Raw genomic sequence first — 22,414 nt, 5'->3', positions numbered from 1 at the left:
GTCGATGCCTTTTTCATGAAAAGCTCGAGTTGACAATGGCGCCGATAATCCGCACGCTCCGATTCACAGAGCGCAGCGGAAAGCGCGCGAGCAAACCCGCTGCACGCGGTGCTCCGTCAAGCTAATGTGTGTGTTATAAGATTCCTTGCTAAACACTGATTACTGTGCAATGAGCGTCCGGGTTTGATTGCAATGCAGCCGAGTGTGCAGCGCGAGGGCCCGTGGAACGTTTAGCGGGCGCAGCCGCGCAGCCAACCGGCCCCGCATCGGCTGCGATCGCAGTCGCTGCTGGGCAGGCGGCCAGAACGGAACGGAGCGAGCGCCTGGCGGACGACGGCAGGCAACCCGCTGATCGCGCGAGACGAGCGCGCTGCATACCCACTCTTCTGCTTTACATATTTATTGGCCGGGCACGGGAGTTTGTTTCGCGCAGCTCAAATTGCCGCGCAAATTGCGTTTGCGAAGAAAAATGGGGATCGAAATCGAGTTGGCCGCGACCTCCGCACCTCCGGCGCAGCGTGGGTGCAATTTTGACGGTGTCGACTTTCGCCGTCTAATCAGTGTCCGCTGATTTGCCAGTTGATGGTGAGTGCTAATCATGCTCGGTCGGTGCTTCTCCGACACGTGAAGCCGAGTGTGATGCACGCGTGCATTGTTCATGAATAAAAAGCAATCTCGCGGCCCGATCGAGAAAATATTTTCCGGCGCGTGTGATTGATCGGTGGCTGCGTCGGCGGCGATAAGCGTTGATTAATGACGACGCAATGAACGCGTCGACGGCCAACCTGACGCTGGCGGCGGCCAACGCGACGGATGAGGCCATGGAGCGGCCCCCGACGGCCGCCGACATCCTCAGCAGCGTGGACAACGTGGTGCTGGCCACCGTGTTGCTGCTCTTCTCGGTGGCCACCGTGTTCGGCAACGGGTTGGTGATCGCGGCCGTCGTCCGCGAACGCTACCTCCACACGGCCACCAACTTTTTCATTTTGTCGCTGGCCGTGGCCGACTGCCTCGTCGGCCTCGTCGTCATGCCCTTCAGCGCCGTTTACGAGGTAAGTTTCGTTCTAAACTGTTCTCTGGAGAGAGCTTCGCCCCAAATTAGTCGTGCAAATCTAATGGTGCTGTGTTTTACCCCGAGTTGCGACTTGTTGAGGGTGTTGCTGACAAGTAGTGTATGTATGGCGGATGCGTGCCATGTTCCAAACGAGCACGGTGTACCAGCTCGCTTTCTGGCCAGGCACTGTGTCTTGTTTTATTCCCGGTACAATGCCCAAACACGACTGACTCTTGCTCACGTCGGGGATTCGCTTTGATGCACAGACGTTACGCTCTGTGCCATATATTACGTGACAACTTATTGTTGGAAACATTGAAACTTGCGATCCCAAGCGTGATGGTATACCAATGCGTTTCACCCTTTTTAAAGGGAATTAGGGTTAGAAAATTCAGGCAAAGTGAAAGTAAATTGGTAAAAGCTGGACTTAATTGCCGGAGTGTCGATTATATTTCCAAACTTTGTATTCTAAAATCGAGCGGTGAGCACTACATCCCTTCTAAATATAATAATTTATTTCACCACGGTGAAAATTCGCCTCCGCAAGTCCCAAATCTCAACGAGCAGAGGAAACGAAATCAAATGAAAAACATAGAAAGCCGTTTTATTTTTACGAGAAACTTGATAAAACTATAATAATAATTTCTGCCCGGTCTTGATTTTGTTTTTGAGAGCCAGCAAAGCAAATTTTGCTCTTTGTTTTTTTTTTACATTTTCTTCAAATTAATCAGTCAAAGCTAGAAAAGAAAGTTAATTCTGGAGCTAGTATGGCCACATAACAGGTTTATTGATTTATTTTTAAAGAAAATTATTTTGTGAATTTACCCTCTACCAAATGATTTTAAATGTTGATTTTCCAATATAATAATAATGCATAAATTTGCTATTACCTTTAAAACAATAGCTGATTCGTGGAGGATTCAAAATTCATGAATTAGAATTGATATCAAAAACCGTTTCTTTCAGTTGCAATAACAGTTAGCATGGATGAAATTTGTTGAAAAATACTTTTATGCATAACACGTTTTGTTGTGACCAAGAAGTTAACCAATTGACAATGATAAATGTTGAGTGAAATAATTTAAAAAAGTTTGACCTTGTTTTAAATGAATGCTATCGACTTGCAAGTTATGTTTAAACGAGAACAGTATGCACATGGAACTGTAGTACACAGTTCAATTAAGTTTTATAGAGTGGAGTTAATCTGTTTAATCTTGCGTGTTGCTGCCCTCACTTCCTGCACGTTCTATTCTGAAACAGAAATACAACCTGTTTACCCTATCGCTTTTAAAGTTTGTTCAATAATTACTACCAGCTTTGCCAACTTTCCCTGCATACACTTTCATTCAAGTCTCTCCGCATTATTTGCGAAACAGGAACAGCAGCAGCTTGCTCCAATTAACAACTTTGCATTGTTCGAGTTCGACGGAGAAATCCATTACTTAAACCGTACGCGTATTATCCGTGGCAGACGCAAAATTCCTAACTAAATAATTTAAAAAAAAAAACAACAACAACAAGACGCCTTTATTTACTACTTGCAACGCGAGAGATTAACAGAAAAGGGCGCGTGCGTTTTAAACCCTCTTTCTTATGCACGGCACGGGTTTTGCGCTCTAAATAAACTTGCGTTTGAGCTTTGTAAGTAATCTGACAAGAGACTCGTTCTCGCACGCCGTGAGCCGAGAGTAAATAAAGCACGGCCGCTTCTGTTTATTTTCTCCGGGTGTGCAATTCCTCGTTTGCTTATTGCAAATCCTCACCTAGTACTTCACTCACAGAAAACCCAGATATTTTCAACGTAAAACTTTTTAGTTTTCAATCTCGCAATGGGAAATCAGGACGCCCAGCTTTTCCACTATTGATTTCATTTGTAAAGCCAGGCTTTACCGTTGAAAAAGAGAAATTGCTGCGCAGAATTCGTTGAATGGTAATTGGATTTCAATCAATTTATATTCACTTGAAATTTTACACATTATATTGAGTTCTTTCATTATAATTTTCCCGAAACAAACATTCAATAGAAATTACGCTAAAAGCATACGCAGGAACTTAACATTTTTTAAAGAGAGCTAATTGGAAAAAGAGCACTGAATTGAGATTTTTCCTAATTCTATCGTTGCAGGTCTTGGAGAAGCAGTGGCTGTTCGGCGTGAATTGGTGCGACGTGTGGCGTTCGCTGGACGTGCTTTTCAGCACGGCGTCCATCCTGAACCTGTGCGTGGTGTCTCTGGACAGATACTGGGCCATCACGGATCCGCTCACCTACCCAAATCGCATGTCCAACAAGCGGGCCATCGTGCTGATCGCGACCGTGTGGCTCTGCTCGAGCCTCATCTCTTTCCCGGCCATCGTGTGGTGGCGCATGGACCGCGAAGGACCCGTGCCAGACTTCAAGTGTCCCTTCACCGAGAACCTCGGCTACCTGCTCTTCTCCTCCACCATCAGCTTCTACCTCCCTTTGTTTGTCATGGTCTTCACTTACTGCAGAATTTACAGGGCGGCCGCCATTCAGACGCGCAGCCTCAAACTCGGCTCAAAACAGGTCAGAATATACTATAATGAAGCTTTGTGCTCGTTTATTATATTAAATAGAAACAGGTCTATTGTTCAGTCTCGAGAACTGTATTATTAATTTTATGAATGCGATATTTACAGAATTATGATACTGTGAAGCACAATGAAATCTTATTGTGCAATCTCTGAGAATTGAGTAAAAGCTAACAAGTATATATTATACCAGGCGCATCACTTTTGAGAAAAGTGACTGCAGCTCTGGGATGCTTATTAAATGGCAAGCACATCCTCCATAAGAAAAATCATATTTTATTTCAAAACATAGGGTTCTCCCATGAGATGCTTGGTTATATCTAAATTTTATACGATAAATGTCAAAAATCCTAGTAAATTCGCAAAAATTGAAAAATATTTCGATAAATGTGCAAAGGCACCCTCGCAAGGACAGCTTTTATTTTTTTAGTTATTTCAGCCCTGATATTGAGTCAACTATAGGCTTGGTGCAGATGCTCTCACCTAAGCTTGCATATCTGGAGCACTAATCTCCAAAACTAACAATAAATTAATCGGTTTTGAAGCCGGAAACTTGTGTTAGATGAAGGCTTGGTATGCAATTCTTGCAATATCTAAACCTTTTTTACTCGAACGAAAAACTGCACGGACCTTGTTTGATAATTTGGGCTATTATCGATGTGCTAAGGATTTTATATTACAATTTTAAAACTAACTTATAGAGGAACGACTTGTAGAGGGAGAATAAACAAAAATCTATTTTATTGCTAGTTTTCTGCCGTGAAAAGAAAGCAATAATTTTTTTTTTTTGGAATTGTGGTGTGGGAGCAATAATTTTTGGAGGTGATTTTGCTAATTCAACCACTATGAATTCATGCCCCTTAATTGTGACAAAATGTATCATTAACTTCTCACGTAATACATCACTGCAAAAATTATAAATAATGTGCATCACACAGAACAGCAAAGAGCTACACCCTATATATAAGTGAGGAAAATAAGCAAAATTAATCTTCTGCATGCGTGATCAAAGTGAAAATAAAAATTATTTTCTCTGGCAACGGAATATTTGCCACAGATGATTTTTGTGTTAGCAGGCGGTAAAATAATTAATTGATTATAATCATACCAATGAAAGAGCTTATTTGCATTTAGTCCGAAACAATTGGCCAGTTTAATTTATACCTCAAAGCTAAACCAAGAGAGAAAGTAAATTACGATTTTGATTAAAATGTCCTCAGGTCATGATGGGCTCGAGCGAGCTGGAGCTGACCCTGCGTATCCACCGGGGCGGCACTCACGGCAGCGGCTCCTCGCAGGAGGGTGGCCGGTGTGACGAGAGCAGCTGCAATCGCGTTGCATCGAAAAACGTGCGCAACTTCTCGTTCAGCCGGCGGCTGGCTAAATTCGCCAAGGAGAAGAAGGCAGCCAAGACGCTGGGCATCGTGATGGGCGTCTTCATCGTGTGCTGGCTGCCCTTCTTCGTAGTCAACCTGCTGAGCGGAATGTGCCGCAGCTGTATCGAGCACGAAGAGCTGGTCAGCGCAATTGTCACGTGGCTCGGATGGATCAACTCGTCCATGAACCCGGTCATTTACGCCTGCTGGAGCAGAGACTTTAGAAGGTAAGTGATGGTCATCTCTCTTTGTTTTCCGCGGCTTATTTCGTATTCTGCAAATTGATCGGCGATGTTTAAGGGTCTTCAGCTTCACAGCTATTTCTAGATATCTATTCGTTTTTCATAATGACAAAGCACAGATTACATCTATAATTCAAATCAGTTACCGCTTTTGGAGGAACGTGATGACAAAATTTAGAGAAAATACCTTGAGATATTTGTTATTAATAGTTTTGCTGATTCGATTTAATGCAATTTTTTATTTTTAAATAACTGATATTCATTTTGAATCTAATTGTGAGGACTGCAAGTATAGAAATAGTAATGCAGTTAGCATCGGAAAATAAAGTAAATAATTAAATGATAGAAATAGCTAAAGATATTGAAAATTCCGCAAAAATTATATTCCATGGAGTGGCATATCCTATTATAGCGCATTCCAGGCTTCCTCTTTGAAGTGCTATATGTGTGCGCCCAGCATATACTGCAGGAAGCTGCCTTGGGTGCCCAAGGGTGTTTAAAATTTCATAAAGCACAGCACAGCGGCGTGATCTTTAAGAATTGTGTGTGCAACGGTGAGAGGAAAAATGTGCACAAGGAGGGCTTTCAATTTCCTCTAACGGCGAATTACTCGCTACAAAAGGGCACACACAGTGCGAGAGGCGTACGTCACTGGCAGACACGCGTAATTTCTTTGAAAAGTCTCCTACGCGAAATTTCTTTCGGTCACGTAGACACTCGAATTTACGACGAGCCTTCTCCCTCTGCAGTCAAGAGACATAATGTCTAATTTGGTCTAAACCGTAAAACTCAATTTGCTCAGAAGGAAAGAGTTGCCCGCCAGTTTTCTCGGATAAACTTCAAAACGTGGCCTGTCCGTTTGGAATTAATTACACAAGGTTATTCGATTATCGTGTGTCTACCGAAATAAACTCGAGTGTTCGGCTAAACCGCGGAGATGGACGGACGCAGCTGACGCGCAGCCCAACTTTTCATCTTAATTAAATTGGCCGACTCGAAAGAGTCCTTTCAGATAACGGCTCGTTGCGCGCAGCAATGCTCTAAAGAGCGAATTGTTTCAGATTTAATTAGCAGTCACTGCCAGCTACAAGAAGAAAGGAGGTCTTTCCCGGGTCAATGTTCCCGAGATGGTCGGTGCTCGCGGACCAATCATACTCTCGGAACACAATTTTTTTCCAATTTTCTCAGACGCGTGCACGCACACAGAAAATTGAATCAAGTTGAAGAGCATGTGCAAAAAATTTAGCGAGACGTTGTCAATCAAGCAACCTTCCGGAGGCGGTCGAGCAGAGTTTCAAGACAGTGTACATAACAAGCGACGTCGCGAGCGGTGCGCAAAATGCTCGCTGTTTAGTTAATTAGCCCAGGTGCTGTTGAAATTCCACTTACAGCTGGTGAGCGGAAGTAAGCCGCTTACTATTAATGAAAGGAGGAAGCCGCGCGCACGCGAATACGCCAGTATAATGAACTATACCACCAGACTAATTGTTAAGTGAACAGTTACATTTGCGCTAAAAATCACATGTTACATAATTTGTGTTTTTTTTATTTCTAATAAATTTGTTTTTGTTTTGTCTAGAATTTATTATTATCCAGATATGATTGAAAATTCATATTTGCAAAAAGTCAAGAGAGCTAGACAGAATATTTAATAAAACAGCCAAAACGGTAATTACCTTTGAAATACAAAGGAGCGTGTCATTCATTGACACTCACCATAGAAGTCATCAAATTGTGTGAATCTAAAATATTTGGTATAAATATTTTTCGATCAAGGGAAGAAGTAAGGGGACGCAATTGTGATCTTTGAGAGGGGTTACAAAACTCTGAAGACATTCAACGAATTTAGTGAATAAAGTGTTTAAATATCGTATTTTATGAATTTATTTTTAACAAACTTTTATTTTTCGCTCAATCATTACACCAGCTCATTCAATCACCTTTAATCACAGGAATGTTTTTAAAGTATCCGTCGCATTGTTGAATATGACTTAAGGAGACAAAGAAATGTGCGTGCTCTCTCTCGATTTTAGCAAATTTAACAGATGCGATCGTATTTAAGTAAAGATTCACTGTTTAAATGATTTATATTAAAATAAATTGCGTGAATTCACTAAAAATGACAAATCTCACATGTTTTACGATGGACAAGCATATTAATGCTCTTGTGTGCGGTTCTTCATTGAAGTAAAACTTATACTCGTGCATTTTTTGCCAGTAGCTGATGCGGGAAATCATTTGATTAGTAGTAAAAATTTCTGGAGACTCACTTACCCAATTCAGAACAAACTTTATTGATTTCGCAATGTTCTGCCAAAGGGCTCTTTTCTGGGACACTAGCTTCCATCTATTAAATCGAAACAGTTTAGCGATGCACATCCCACCACACGCGTACCGATAGAAATGAGAAATGGTTTTGAATGACACTCAGCTTAAATCAAATTAAAACATACCAGAGCTCCATTGACAAGTTCATTACATGAATTACGTCCGCACACATCGCAATAATGTTGACAGATGCTGACGTGCTGTGAAACTTATTGCTTGACCTGAATAATAAGTTCACTGCTTTTAATTGGAATTTTTTATTTTCAATTTAATAGTGAATATTGAGTCAAATATAAGATCGATATAAATGATTTCATGGTTACTATGCACATTTTGGTGAAATATCCGCAAAACTGTGGTTAATTTTACTTTGCTTGAAATAGCGACATTGCTTATTCTATGAATTAGGAAAACTCGCTACTTGCTGGTTTGCACCTTTCCAGCATGCGTGATTTGGCATCACGGGACGAATGTCTAGCGTTTCAAAACGTCCTTGGTGCGGAGGCAAGTGGCCCTTCAGTGGGCTAGGCCCTGTCCCAGTGCGACCTGGTGTTATCCGTTCGCGGTGTTATTGGGATCCGGGTTTCAGCATTCGTGCTAGTACAGTGCGCGCCCTTCCCGCTCCTCGGACAGGGATAAAAAGAGCAAAAAATGTTCAATTTTCCCGTTCCTTTTCCGTCAGCCTGGATTCTAAAGTGCGTGAACGCAACTCACTTTTTCTGCCTAGTTGGATCGACGCACACACACATACACACACGCGCGCAAAGGTCTTTTGCTACTACACATCATAGAGAATTAAAGCAGTCCACACACAGAGGAGTTCTGGAAATGCACAAGCGCGCGTCCTTCCGTTCCCAAGCCACTAATGGCTTCTGTCGTCTGCTTTTTGCCTCTGCTGTTGCAAGTGAAAGGAAATTTTAACGAGCTCCCCAGCAACGAGAATATTCATATTATCTCGAATAAGCTGGATGAATAAAAAGCGAAATATCTCGCCAATCTGATTTTGTAATTGAAGCGACGAGAAATGCCCTGGCGTGTTTAATTATACCCTTGCGAGAGGACGGTCTCTAGATTTGAAATTAAAATGCCACACGTGCGCGCGAACGGGGAAATAAAAGCGAGAGGTGGCTCGTGCAAATTATAATAGCGATGATTTTATCCGGGGAACAAAGCGAACAGTCGGCGAGATTTGCATATCGCGCCCTGCGTCTCACTCGCCGGTCGAAAGCCAATTTTATTTTACTTGGCATGCAACAAAGCTATCAATTCATCCCTTCCGAGTGGGCTTTCTTTCATTTTTGTCCACCCCCCGTGCGCGAGAACGTTCGGGACCATCTATCACGGGCTGGCCCGGACTGTATTCGAAAATGTGGAGGTAAATCACAAGCGTTTCGAAACAAGGAGCTTCTCTCGTGCGGGAATAAGGACTCTAGTCTGGGACAGAGACGAAATTTATGTCTCTGGAGAAAAGAAGTGCAAGTTTTAAAACTTACGTTCGCGCCCTGATTTATAGTGTGGAGCGGCGAGCTTAAAAAGCGACGAGCTCGCGGCTTTGGAAATGTATAAATCGGGAGTTGCTGTATTATATTTTCATCGCGCACAATGCGATGCTCCTGTTAACGAATAAAGGCCACTTTGAAATTATAATCCTCGCGGTGAAGTGGACGGTGCGATAAATTGTTAAAAAATGTTTTCACGGCCTTTGTCAGAGTGATTTGTTAGCACGCCTCGGCAACCGTGAGAAACGGTGCTAATGCACACGAAACGAATTTGTTGTTATTAAAACCGTGCACCGAGCTAGACGACGGCTCGCGGCTCATGAGCAGAATAATAAATGCAATGCGTTAAGCGGCGCAGATAAAATCCAACAAGACCAGAATCAAATACGTCGCATTACCAACATTTCGGATGGCGTGCGTGCGTGCATGCAAACGATTGCTATTCCGGTCCTGAGCTGTCCGGATTGAATGTATTACTGCAGAAAAATTAGCTTTGAGATCAAACTTTTTGATAAGCAAAAGTGACACGCGTTTAATGGATGATGTCTGTGTTTTGTTTCGAGAGTCAACGAACGAACGAATGCACGGGAAAGTGTTTCTAAAGGTTTCCTATTACGTCTCAAAACGTTTTCCTTTTATTTCCGACTGTCAGATTCAATTCCCACTCTGCAGTTTGCCGCATCGCATGGTTTCGCCCCGAAATTGTGAGATAAGTGAAAGTCGTGCAAATGGGAAACCAATAAAAGCAGCAAACGCACTCGGAGCGTAATGAAGACGCGATTTCACGGACCAATAATTGAGAGGGCGTCTTGAAGAGGAAATGATGACCCGCGGAGACACACCGCGTCGCAACCGCAGCCATTTTTCTCAGCACTCGACCGCGTTTTATCATGACAAATTACTTGCTCGCCTGCCCCGAGTGTTTTATATACATTTCCACGCACCGATAGCTTGCAAACTTTTGCCTCGCTTTCATTTGTAATAGGGCATCGTCTACTCAGCACCAGTGCAGATCAAATACACCACCAGGGTCACGTGCAAGCACAACTTTTGCGCTCGCCAACTCGGAAAGATAACGCAGAACTCTGCTTATTTACGCCACACAACCTCGGTGAACTTTGTTCGCTTCTAATTGTTTCCCGCGCTATTGTAATTTCGTCCGAAAGTTTGCGGTCGGCTCACGAGAGCATCCCCCTTTTATGCTTTCCTGATGCTCGCGTTCGCAACGTCGTGTTGATCGATTGACTGGTCAATTTGCTTCTGTGAGCTTTTAGCGTGGATCGACACTTGCATTGCAAACAACTTAAGAGATGGGGTGTAAATCCAAAGCATCAGGTTGTGTGCTGCTATTGTCACTCTCTGTTGTAGTTTCGACATGCGCTGAATTCGTCTCGTTGAATAATTACTTATTATAGAATTATTTTTTCCGTTTTTATCTCATGGAAGTCCCATTATGTTTTAGAGAGCCAGTTTTTCCTACCCAAACTCCTAGTTGTCTTTATACAATGAATAATTTTGCATCAATGAGTTACGCTCTAGAACGGATGCTAAACGCTCTCAAGACCAATTTTTTCATTTTCCTTCCCTCTTCTATTTTTTGACGTTTCGGTTCTGATCTTGAGATGTGGCTAATATTTTATCAAGTTCAGTAAATGCGAGAATCACCTATAAATGGTATTTTTTATGACATTTTCAAACCCGCGGTGGATAGCATTAATTTATGTAAGAGATGTTGATAAACACAAATAATACTCGTGAAAATACAAACTCTTAAAAGTGCGATGTAATTTTCCTGCGTGGAGGTGTGGTGATTTACAGTTGTCAAGGCAATGGAAGATATTTGAGCATTTTACTATGAGATCTAATACTGGCTGCATTATGTCAGAGATGGCAAAAGGTGGTTAGTTTAGAGACTCGAAATACTCATATAGCTCAGCGGACTGGCATAGGCGCACCGGCGCCGACTAGCCCCACTAGCTGGTTTTCGCACCTTTCCAGCGACTTTAGGGACATAATGTCTGGCATTTCAATGAAAGACCTCGGTGCATGCGGGAGGCGTAAAGATGGCCACATTGAGCCCAAGCTCTTCTGCAGCCACACGGGCCCCATGTAATGGGTTATTGGGGCCGTGGGTGAGCTCATAGACCAAAGGATGTGCTGAGAAGAGGTAAGACAATGGAATGAAATTAAAAAGGTAAGCATATGATTAAATTAATTGATAAAACGCTACTCATACAATTGATAAAAGCCGCTTAGAATGTTCGGGCCTTGATCGTTTAGCACCTGGTCATGCTGCGGTGTATGGGCCTTTTGCGCGACATTTATCTGAAGGGTCTGTAGTTGAATTATCAACACGATTGTCGGGGCTGACTGGATGACAAGGGGCAATGGAGTAGATATATGCCTAGCAAATTGAATTCGAGCTATCATTTCAAACTTCACGGTGCTGACAGTATTTCACCTTTGATTTCGGATGAAATTAAAGATAATCGCAGTTGGCAGAAGGAGAAACTTTATCATTCAGTTATGTAAATCCGCATTTGATGGTTAATATGATGTGTCCTTCTGCGCAGTTGACTGCCAACAACTCAAGTGTTGAGAGACGTACTTCGAGATCATTGTGCAGCATAATCTTGCCAGTCGTTATGACTGCTAAAGTGATAATAATTTTGCCGCTTCTTCAACCACGTGTGTGACGTATCTCCGCTGCAAGCAGGCACTAAGTTTTAATCTGCAGGCCGTAATGGGTTTTTAAAAGTGGTCGTTGCCTTACCATTTCGCCTGACTGCGTTCTCGGCTAATGAAAACGAGCTGCTCGTCTTCTTCTGAAGTTGCGAGCGAGCAAAAAGCGAGCGCCGGAGAACAGACGCGCTATTGTGTGTGTGCTTTTTTCATACTCGTGCTATTTCTGTGTACCACACACACCATATAAGCTCGCACGAAAATTACGAGATGAAAGGTGCTGGGCCAAATCCTGTAATCACACTGGTGGGAAATTAAAATCGAGTCTGCTGCGAAATTTTCGTTCAATTTTCGTCGGCAATTCAATTACATTTTGCCGTCTTGTTTTCCTGGGAAGCAGCAGCGTTGTTTGCGTCGAGCGGGAGAATTTAATAAAATGAAATGCTTGACGCTCCCTCCTCTGGGTTTTGTGTTCGCTTTGCAAATATTAAACTTGCTCGGTGCGTGCATATAAAAGTGTTTTAAGCACTCGCGCGCTGCTCAGTGTCTTGAGCAACATCAGCCTATGTTTCCAGCGTGCCGCGAAATTGGACACATTTACGGGAGCGAATAATTCGCACAAAAGAAGCCGTGAGAGAGGCACAAAAGCGACCCTTTATATGCGGCTGAATATTCTCCGTTCGGCACAAGCACTTATCATTTTACCGGCGAAAAAACAACTTGCGCCGCACCGGCAAGCATGGCAGACGAAATTAATTTTAGCCGCCTCTTCTATAGACGCTGATGATGATCATCTTTTGAAATTTCGCTTTCCTGGAACTTCTCCAAGTTTGGGTACGTGCGGCGTATCAGAAGCGCGGCACTTGGAAACTTTTCCTGCAATCTGCAATGTGTTCCCTTCTCATCAGCCAGCAAAAAAGTTGTTGCTCGCGCAAAAATGTGATTTTTGTCCAAGGCTTGCAGTGCCAAAAGGTCGTCGCAGGCTGTCTCTCAGTCCCTGGAAAACCGGAAACGGAAGGGCCGTGTGTCGGCAGACATCCCAGGTTACAAATCTTACCCTCTCTTGCCGTGTACCAAAGGCTTTATCCCTCCCTTTGGGTGCTGTTTGGCACAACAAATGCCCCAGCAACGAAATTTACGGCGTTTGAGCAAAATAAATGTAAGTGCGTGCAGGATTTGTGCTTTCGCTTCATCTTTGAATCGTTACGACTCATTTTGGCAACAATCGTGCATTTAATTTCCATGTGTATGAATTCTGCGGCTGCAAATCACTTTTCCTGCGGCATTATTTCCTTTCAGCGTGGAGTGTATTTACATTGCTTGACGAAAATAGGTCAGAATTTTTCCTTTTGTGGAGTATTGTTATAAATAATACAATTCAGGGTGGGGTGCAAAAGGTTCAAGGAAATATAGTAAAATATTTTTGCTTTTGCGGATTTATATATAATGATATTTTTTTGCATTTTTATGATGCCAAGGAACCAGGAAATTGTGTATTTGAGATGATTAAGAAAATAATGGGTTTGCGTTCTAATTAAGCAGTCTTCATAAAATGTTGTTCTGGTTTGCGAGAGATATCGGACTTCATCATCGACGATACATATATTGATAATTTATTTCCTTTCTCAGAGAGTGCCAATCTGCTGGAAAATATATGTTATGCTTTTCAATCATAAAAATCTATATCTGTCTGATACTTATCTCCTTAACCAGTCAACTTGAAAAACTCCTAGAAACACTCGATCTTGACAGAAGTTTGCTGAAGCAACTTTAGTGAAGAGCAAGAGCCATTCACATTTTTATGGTGCGTATGCTTTAAATCACTCTGAAACAGCAGTTTGCCGTTCTGTGATAATAAAGTTGTGATATTTATTAAGAGCCTTCATATATTAGCCCGTTTTATATTTAAAGAGCTTTTGACCCGTTGCTCAGCAGTATGCCAAATACGCCGATATGCGCGCATAAATCACCCTGGAGCTTTAATAATCTCGCTTGCTCAGCTTTCGCAAGCCTCTTAACAGTCTCGACGGCTGCAGTTGAAAGCAGTAGGATGAAACATTAATTTCTGTAACAAGGAGACCCGAGTCTATTTCTCCAGGGGAGTGCGGATACAATACACTTCTCGGAGGAAAGTTGCAATTTTTATCCGTCGTGCAATCCGCTGAATGGTTTTTCCCAGCAGCGGCGGTGGCTTTTCAACTGCAGCACGGACGCGTTCTATCATCGCCGAGAATAATCTGACCATTTTACAAAGATGTGCGGTCACCGACTAAATTTATTTCCATCAAGAACACGCTCATTCCCTCCGATGTGCTTGCGAATATGTTACAAATTCGTTCGCTCCACGTGCGATAAATGTGGCCCGCAGAACGTGTATCGGAATTTTATAGCCGGGAACGCACAGACCTCGTGGGCCTCCACCGATTGACGCTGGAAATTCAATTTTCTGCGCCGACTGCCAAGTCAATAAATAATAATCCCGACCCGTGCACCCGAGGAAATAATACTTTACGTGACTACTGCCGATAATGCTGCGAAAATACACACAATTTCTGCTATGAGGGACCGACACTTTGTGTGCATTCCGCCTTCCTGAACGGTTCTTGCCCAAGTGAGCCCGCCTTTTTAGCAATTTCCTTTTTCCCCTCTATGAATGCTGGCCCAAGCTGGCCCAAGCTGGCCCAAGCCAACGAAATGGAATGTTTACATGGAAATTCAAATAAAATGCTAAAAAGGCAAGAACGATTTAATACTGACAGTACGGAGCATTTTGCCTACGTGACTCGCAAAATTGAACGAAAATAAAAAGAAATTCATGTGATGTGATCTTGAAAAATTAGGTCATTTTAGTTGAAGCAAATAACAATTAAATGAAATCATATGTCATTTTTTGAATTAATGTGAAGATATAACTGTCCTGATTTATTTTATGTCACGTTCTCAGAGCCTGAAGCACAAAACAAAATTTACGCTCAACTATATTGCGTTTAATCAACATGGAGAATGTGCGTGAACTACACGCTTTTTCACTTACTTATCGATATAATCTTGTTTTGAATTTATCTTTTAAAAAAAGTTGTACTTATTTTCTTTTCGAGTTTATGGAGATGAATAAACAAAAGTGACTTATTAGTAATTATTACAATTTTGCTAAGAGTAGTGTAACATTAACAATATCTCTTCGCTTCTGTACACGTTAAACTGATTTACATACTCAACAGTAGTGGGACGAATTTGCCACGTGATCACAGAGAGTATAAAATTACGACGCTATATCAGAGGCCTTTCAAAATGAGAAATATTTATGTAGGACAAGGACAACCAACAGTGGGTGGCGATAACTCGCGAAGTTGGTTATTGCATCGGCGACGCAGTGACGGTCGGTTGCATGGCATTGATTTAAGTTTGACGAACGGCCCGTCGTGCATCGTGTTCGTGTGAATCACAATGCCGCAAACTCGTCTGTTTGCGATCAACACAGAAGGGGCGTCACCTGACCGAATAAAACGGCGAGAGCGACCTCATTATCCGCGGGTCTGGCTATTAATTACGCGGTGTAAGTAGTGTCTCCAGAGCATTCTCATTTGGGGTCGAATGTGCAAATGCGCGGCTGAAATATCATGCCGATGCACAACAAAGCGCGCAGGCAGAGAGTTGAGAATTATCGTGCACGTTGCTGCTATACCTCAGCTGTGTTCATTATCATAATGAAGCTCCGAGCAAAATATGATGCCGCCGGAGCTACATTTATTTATTTATTTCATTTCCATAGCGGCGCTAATCCGTTCGTTCAGATGCATTCGTTCGCGAACTCCTGCACGTGGCACTCTCGGCTCAATACTATACGCTCATTTGAAAGTTGCCGTTTGGCGAATTCCGCTGGCTGCGCTCGCACCAGATGTAAATGAACACGAGGGTTGTTTATCATCATTGTTGTTCGCAGGGCCGCGCTTCCTGTCGCCGACACTTTTGTACTCGCTGACCTCGATGCAAATGCATTAAATTGCTCTTCATATATCTCTGCGTGCCGTGCATGGCACGCAAATTGCGATAATTAATCCGGAATATGGATATCCCTGCTGCGACTCCTGCGAGGGAACGTCCAATTAGTGCAAAAACATTCTCCGGTTTCGAATTGTCTAAACTAATTATTATTTTCAGAGGATTCCTAGCATTCATTGAACTGACGACCACATTTACCATCAGGAACTCGAAACTATATAAATTCCTATATCTCATCAGATTCGAGAGGTTATACAATCAAAGCTGGAAATTTATTTACTGTATCTAAGAGAGTTATCCCAGCAAATGTTTGAAGTTTAGCGGCCAGATGGCAGAACCTACAATTCTGCTAGTATTAACAGGGAAATTATTTTCTATGATGTTAGTATCGGTAGTATCAATCGAACTGGTACTCATTGACGGAAATGATTCGTTGAAATTTATTCATCACTCGACTAGTTTCGGCAAAACTGCACTTTTAAGCCAAATTGGTGATCTCTTCTCATGACTATAATGCAATATAAATATATGGCCAAAACTAGTCGAGAGATATATAAAAAAACTCTACGACCCTTCTGACAACTGAGAAAAAGTCCAACTTTAATTTCTATTAGAAAAACATGTTTTTCTGGCAATATTCATTGATTAAAATAAATAAAAATTAAATAATTTACTACAAATAAAAATAAAGAGATAATCCTTATCAGCCACATGAGAAGCAATTTTTAAATTAGCGCTCATTTTATTTAATTTTAAAGGGAACAAATTTTGACTTCATTGACGTATTTATAGGATAGGAGGAAAGTTTAAAGATATATTTAAGGTCTTTAATATATCTCAACCAAATATTGGGCGTCCTTTAGCGAAGAACCACAATTGGAAGCTCAAAAGTACATCATTTTCAGTTCAAATACGGCCTCTGATCGCTCGATTTCATCTTGTAACGAAAGTTCTCTGGTCAAATTACGAAGATATTACAACAATGCGAGCCCTGCCCTAGTGAATTCTGGGAGCAATTTTTATTTTATTACTGACTTTTGCGAACATTACAATCCCCAGCAGCACTGATTTTGCATAAAACTTATTGCTGCTGTTAATAAAAGAGCTAGTAGCTCACTCCTCCCCACAACAGATGGACAAATTTCAACTTTTAATGATCAGCACCATTCAAAAGGGCTCACCGCGAAAAAAGCACGCGACACTCTTTAACCACGAGCTGGACCCCACTTTTCCCAAACAAAGGCTGCAATAAATTAGCGGCCGGAAATCCGCCGGAGCATAAATTTATTATCACCATGCCTCTTTCGTGCGGTTTTCAAATTAAAATCCACTCTTGTAACCGCTAAAGTTGCTTGGCAGACGTTTAAATGCAAAACACACCCTTCATGCGTACGGCCGGCGAAATTAAACCAAAAGCTGTTGTTTGTTTCGCGATTTTCCGTGTGATTTACAACCACGTTTGCGCCGGCTGGAAATTCAGCCGCGCCGTTTATCCTGAGTTGGTGCTGCGCCGCAAAAGTTATACACTAGGGCATCAACATGTGTATTATGTGTGCGCTCGTGAGCAGCACTGCGTCTGCTGGAGGCGGCTGGATAAATAAGAAATTGTGCCTCTCACCAACTTGATGATTTTTATTGCACGTCTTTTCTCCCGTCTCTGCGAGCGAGCACTCCTCTTGTTTACTTTTGAGCAGCAGTTTGTGTATTTTATCTCTCTGAATCCCTAGATAAATTTGTAACTTGTATAGCATTTCATGTTTATATAAATTTCACTCTTATCTCAGAAATAAAGTACAACGTGTCACCGACTTAAAAAGCATAAAAAATAACCTCGCATTGTATACATGTTCTTTGGGAGCAAGCTTACTGCACGAAACGCAGAATGTTTGCATAATGTATTCTAATTCTCTTTGCAGTCGAATGTGTGTCACGACTGAATTATGATGCGGCTCCATTTCTGCAACGATTACATCTCAACGCTAGTGGAAAATTTGAAACATAAATTTAATTGCTACTATAGTGTATCGTGGAAACATAAAGCACGCATCGCTATTGGATGTTTCTTCTGTTTGCAAATTATTTTTCCAAAATAATTTGAAAACAAGTTTCAAGAATAATAGTATTTAATTTAACACTGAGCATAGTGCGTGGCCAGTCCACGGAGCCCCATCTCTGTTGGTGTGAAATATACATCTCTAAAACGCAAACAGTAAAGCATCGAAAATTCAAAACTCATTTGCTTCCGCAACCGCAGCAATAGGGGCATATGATGGATGACGAGCCTCAGGCTGCGATATCCACCATCAGCGCCTAAGCAATATGCAATTTGCGATTCTCAGAATTAATTTACTGGACAGCAGCTGGATAATTGCATCGGCTCTATTTGCGCTGTCTGGCTGACATGGACACAAGCTGCAATGCAATTAATGTTTGCTTGGAAGCGCCTTTACTAGTGTCTCGCAACGCACCTGCGGCATTGTAACTCAATATAATCTGCGCGTGGAAAAGAGACAGCAAAACAAACGGACACGCTGTAAGCGAACTTGGCACCGATGTGTGTCGGGACGTAAATTCGTTTTGAAAGTTGCTTCGCTGCAAGGGGGAGGAAACCTGCACAGGTTGAATCCGTGCCAAACATGTCTGCAAGCGAACCAGATTTTTTTCCTGCCGCACACAATGGGTGGTTTGATATAAAGGAAAAATCTAGCTTAGCGAATTTTAATGGTGAAGGATTGCTTTTTCATTTTGAAAAATCGGATCAGTAGGAAAACTAAGCAAGATAACGATAGTTTTCCTTATTTGGAAGAAAAAAACAACGAGAAAAACAAACAACTTAATCATTTTGGACAGGAATCCTTTTCTGATAAGGATGGTTTTACGACCAACCCAGCAGGGAAACAGCATTTTCTGGATTGTTTCTGGAGCTCTGATACATTTAGTAAAATATGATGAAAATATGAAGAGTTTTATGATATTGAAGATGACAGGGAAAATACTGGTTTGAAATACAGGGCTTTACCTTGATGTCGATATAAATATTTGAGTAGCACACGTACAAGTAAACAAAGTAGGGCATGGTATTTTGCTCTAAAATTTTGATATTTGAGAGTGGATTTCTCTAACAGAATTAACAAAATTATTTTTACTTTTACTAGAAATGTTATCTAAAAATTGTTTAAAAGACTGCGACGTTATATATTTCGAATAAATCGGCTCCGAGGTTTTAATGCTGTCTCATATTAAAAATCTCCAGCCCGTGGGCTTATATTTTGTTAAAACATTTCTCAGGATTGTCAAAACAATGAGAGATATTTGAGTATTTCGGAGATATAATGTTGTCTTATGTCAGAGTAACAAAAGATGGTTAAATATTCTGTATATAACCCAAGAATTCATCAAGGTATTGAAATGCTCAAATAGCTCATCGGGCTGCGAGTCGTCGGACCGGCACCGACTCGCCATGCACTTGCTGGTTTTCGCACCTCTCCAGCGACTTTAGGAACAAAGGTCTGGTGTTTCAATAAAAATATCTCGGTGTGGCCACATTGGACCCAAGCTCCTCTACTGCCACTCGGGCCCCGTGTAATTGGTTTTTGGGACCAGTTGAACTCATAGCCCACGTAAATGTGCTAAGTTAAGGCTATAAAAAACTTCCATATACAAATGCCGTGGAAATGTTTTTAAATACAATATGTAATATGAATGTGATAAACTACTAGTGAAAATTGTCAGCAATTATTCTTAAACCTCTGGAAATAAATCAAACGGTTTCTCGGAAATGGCAGGGATCAATTATTTCTACGCAGAAATAATTTCAGAGTGCTTTCAAAATCGAACGGCAACTGAAGACTCTTGACTTGAGCGCAGATGGAGGCCAAGGGGATGGGTTGAGCAGGTGTTTAGCACACAATCAACCGACCGAAAGTCGAAAGTTTTACCTGCCGGCGTGTTTGCTCACCGCTTCGTGCCGAGGGGTAAACTCGTTTAAGTAGGCCGTAATTCAGCTGATTAGTGAAAACTCGTGAGTCAAAATGGCGACTTCTTTGTGCTGCCGTTCTAAATTAGCCGGGCACACACACCAGACCTTTTGTGCTGGCACCTACTTCGGAGCTACTTTTCTCTCTTTTTATCTCGGCACTCGCACACTGGCTCATTCTTATCTCGCCATTTTAACCCGCCTTTTTCCAGTAGCGCCGAGCCGAAACTAAAATTGCCAACTAACGCACTCGTCGTAAAATTTTTACAGTCAAAATACTCGCTCGTAAATATAAACGCAGCCGAAGCTGCTTTCTTGCCGCCGCCTTTTCTGGCAGGAAATTGCAATTTGAGCAGATGCAAGGGTCGCGTTTGATGCCGCTGGCAACTTATGTACACGCAAATTGGGCGCATGTTGCTTCTGACAGGGAATTTCCGAAACGCTTTTACCAATTTCTGATACAACAGTTAATTGCGAAACGCTGCTCAGTGCTTGGAAATGGTAATCAGCGCACGACAGTTCGAAATTGACAGTTATTTCAAAACATACGACAGGCTCAAAGGGATATGAGCGATGAATGAAAAATAAGCACTAACTAAAGATTATTAGCAACTATAGGTGTACAATCTCACAGTGATGCTCATATTAATGCCTCACTATATGCTAGCCAATCTGCACAATTAAATACACGGAAACTTGTGATTTGCTTAACTATAAAGAGATATTTGCAATAAAATCTACTGATTTTTTAATAGCAGAAGAAATAAATATTAACGAGTCTAAGGGGATAGATTTAAAGATAACATGTGTACCACTATAAACAAGAAAAGTTGACCGCAAAAATTTGTTTCCTATTAAAATAGCAAACACTTAGTGCCTTAAATATATCTTATTAAATTTTTAAAAAGGATTTTCCGCGTCAAAACGCATCAATTACACAGTAGGAAAGAGAAATAAAATCTGCCATGCAAGCATGGCTTAGTTTTCTTAAGTTTCTTGAAGATATTGTCAAGTTTTGAATATTTATTACTTCTTGAACCTCTTTTAATCATTATTACAGTTAGTCTCGAGTTTATTTGTTCAAAATTTCAAATCCAGTGCGAGCAGGACCTTTATTGTAGAAATATGGAGAAACAAACATCTACATTTAATTTCTTCTGAAAGTTTAACTAACAAGGGTGGTAGAGTCTGTGGACTCTCTAACTTATTTGAGACCTCTACAAAATATTATTTGTGAGTACTATTTAGATTCCAGAATTGCTCAGTGTATAATATATTCATGTATTTACATATTTGTCCACAAAACCCGGACCAAAAGTCATATTTTAATGCTCGACTTATTTAATGTAATATGGCTTTGGGCAAACACCGAAATTTATCGAGTAATAAAAAAGACTAGACTTTGAAAATATGAATAATACATGAATTTTGGGGTAAAATTTATCATCTATTGATTGATTTTACCAATTAGCCTTCCGTTCTTACTGCCTGAGGGAGTTATCCATTATAAAGTTAATTAATAATTAATAAAAACACTTTCTGGCACTTCAAAGGAAAGTGGGTTTACAATTTTTTTATCAAACAGAAATCTCGTTAGGATTAATTAATCAAAATTTCAATTAATTCTTTAAAACGAAACTCACGTCCGAAAAATGTACTACTAAATGCTTCATCCCGCTCTGATTACTCTCATGCAGACGAACAATTTTTTGAACTATAAATGAACTAGTTATGCAACCGGTTGAGAGCGTGAGTTGAACGCGTTGCATAACCGGATTTCTATGAAAGCGATGCAAATTGGCATTTCTTTTTAAAACCGTTCTGCAGCTATAATATCATAGAGAAAGAGCTGCCTGGAAAGCAGCACTGCTGCTGCTGCTGCTGCCTGCCAGTGCATTGCAAAGCAAAGAGCAAAAAGCAAAACACACGGCAGCGGACAAAAATGAATAACAGCTCCTTTGTACTGGCTGCTCTTTAATCTCTTGACCCATTTCGTTTTCTCTGGGTGGAAAATAAGTGACGCCCGTGCACCTCGGGTGAAAGGACAGCATGCAGAGCACCCTTGCTGGTGCATCTAAATTAAGCGTGCATTGTGCGCGGGTTAATTATGCAATTGCACTTGCATCAAATTAAAGGGAGCATCAGCATTACTCAGAGTCGGAGAGAGGATTCTCGTTTGAATACGGATGAGCGTGCCCTTCGCACACTTTTCACATTGCCAAGTACACTTTCTCTCTCTCTCGTGATACTATTCAGTTCTGCGGCCTCGCAGTCTTGAGGAGTTTTCTTAGTCGGCACAAAAGAAGAAGCGAGTGAGAGAAGAAGGAGTTTTAATACGGGAACTACTAGGAAAATGCGCTCTCCACACTTTTAATGAGAAACACTCTTGAGCTAGATTAAAATCTCATACACTTTGTGAGTTAGAGCAACACTAATGTTTCGACAAAGAACTCGCTTTATCAGATCTGCCCACTGCCAAAATAATTTTGTTAAAGGAGCAAATTTCTGGAAATAGCCGCAGTTTTTACAGCAGTTCATGTAAAAATTAAAAAAAGTTCACCTATATACTATTTGACTATTTTGTTATTTCTTTTCATAAATTTAATTTTATTGCATAGATATGCCATAATAAAAACCACTTTAAAATGTTATGTAACTGATTTAGAAGAACTTAATCGAATGGCAACTTTAAAAATATTTTTCCT

General features: G+C 41.3%; 1 protein-coding gene across 1 annotated transcript in view; it reads left to right on the top strand.

Annotated features, from left to right (window-relative positions):
• Positions 1 to 268: 268 nt before the first annotated feature.
• Dop1R2 (dopamine receptor 2) overlaps positions 269 to 22,414 on the top strand; it is a 62,762-nt gene continuing 40,616 nt past the window's right edge. Inside the window, exons 1-3 of the mRNA XM_065496555.1 lie at positions 269 to 1,052; positions 3,180 to 3,599; positions 4,825 to 5,207. Coding sequence (XP_065352627.1) covers positions 765 to 1,052; positions 3,180 to 3,599; positions 4,825 to 5,207 — 1,091 coding nt within the window. The 5' untranslated portion in view covers positions 269 to 764. The remainder of the gene's footprint in view (positions 1,053 to 3,179; positions 3,600 to 4,824; positions 5,208 to 22,414) is intronic.

Source organism: Cloeon dipterum, chromosome 1, assembly GCF_949628265.1.
Source record: "Cloeon dipterum chromosome 1, ieCloDipt1.1, whole genome shotgun sequence".
Taxonomy (NCBI): Eukaryota; Metazoa; Arthropoda; class Insecta; order Ephemeroptera; family Baetidae; genus Cloeon; species Cloeon dipterum.
This window is presented reverse-complemented; position numbering and strand designations above follow the sequence as displayed.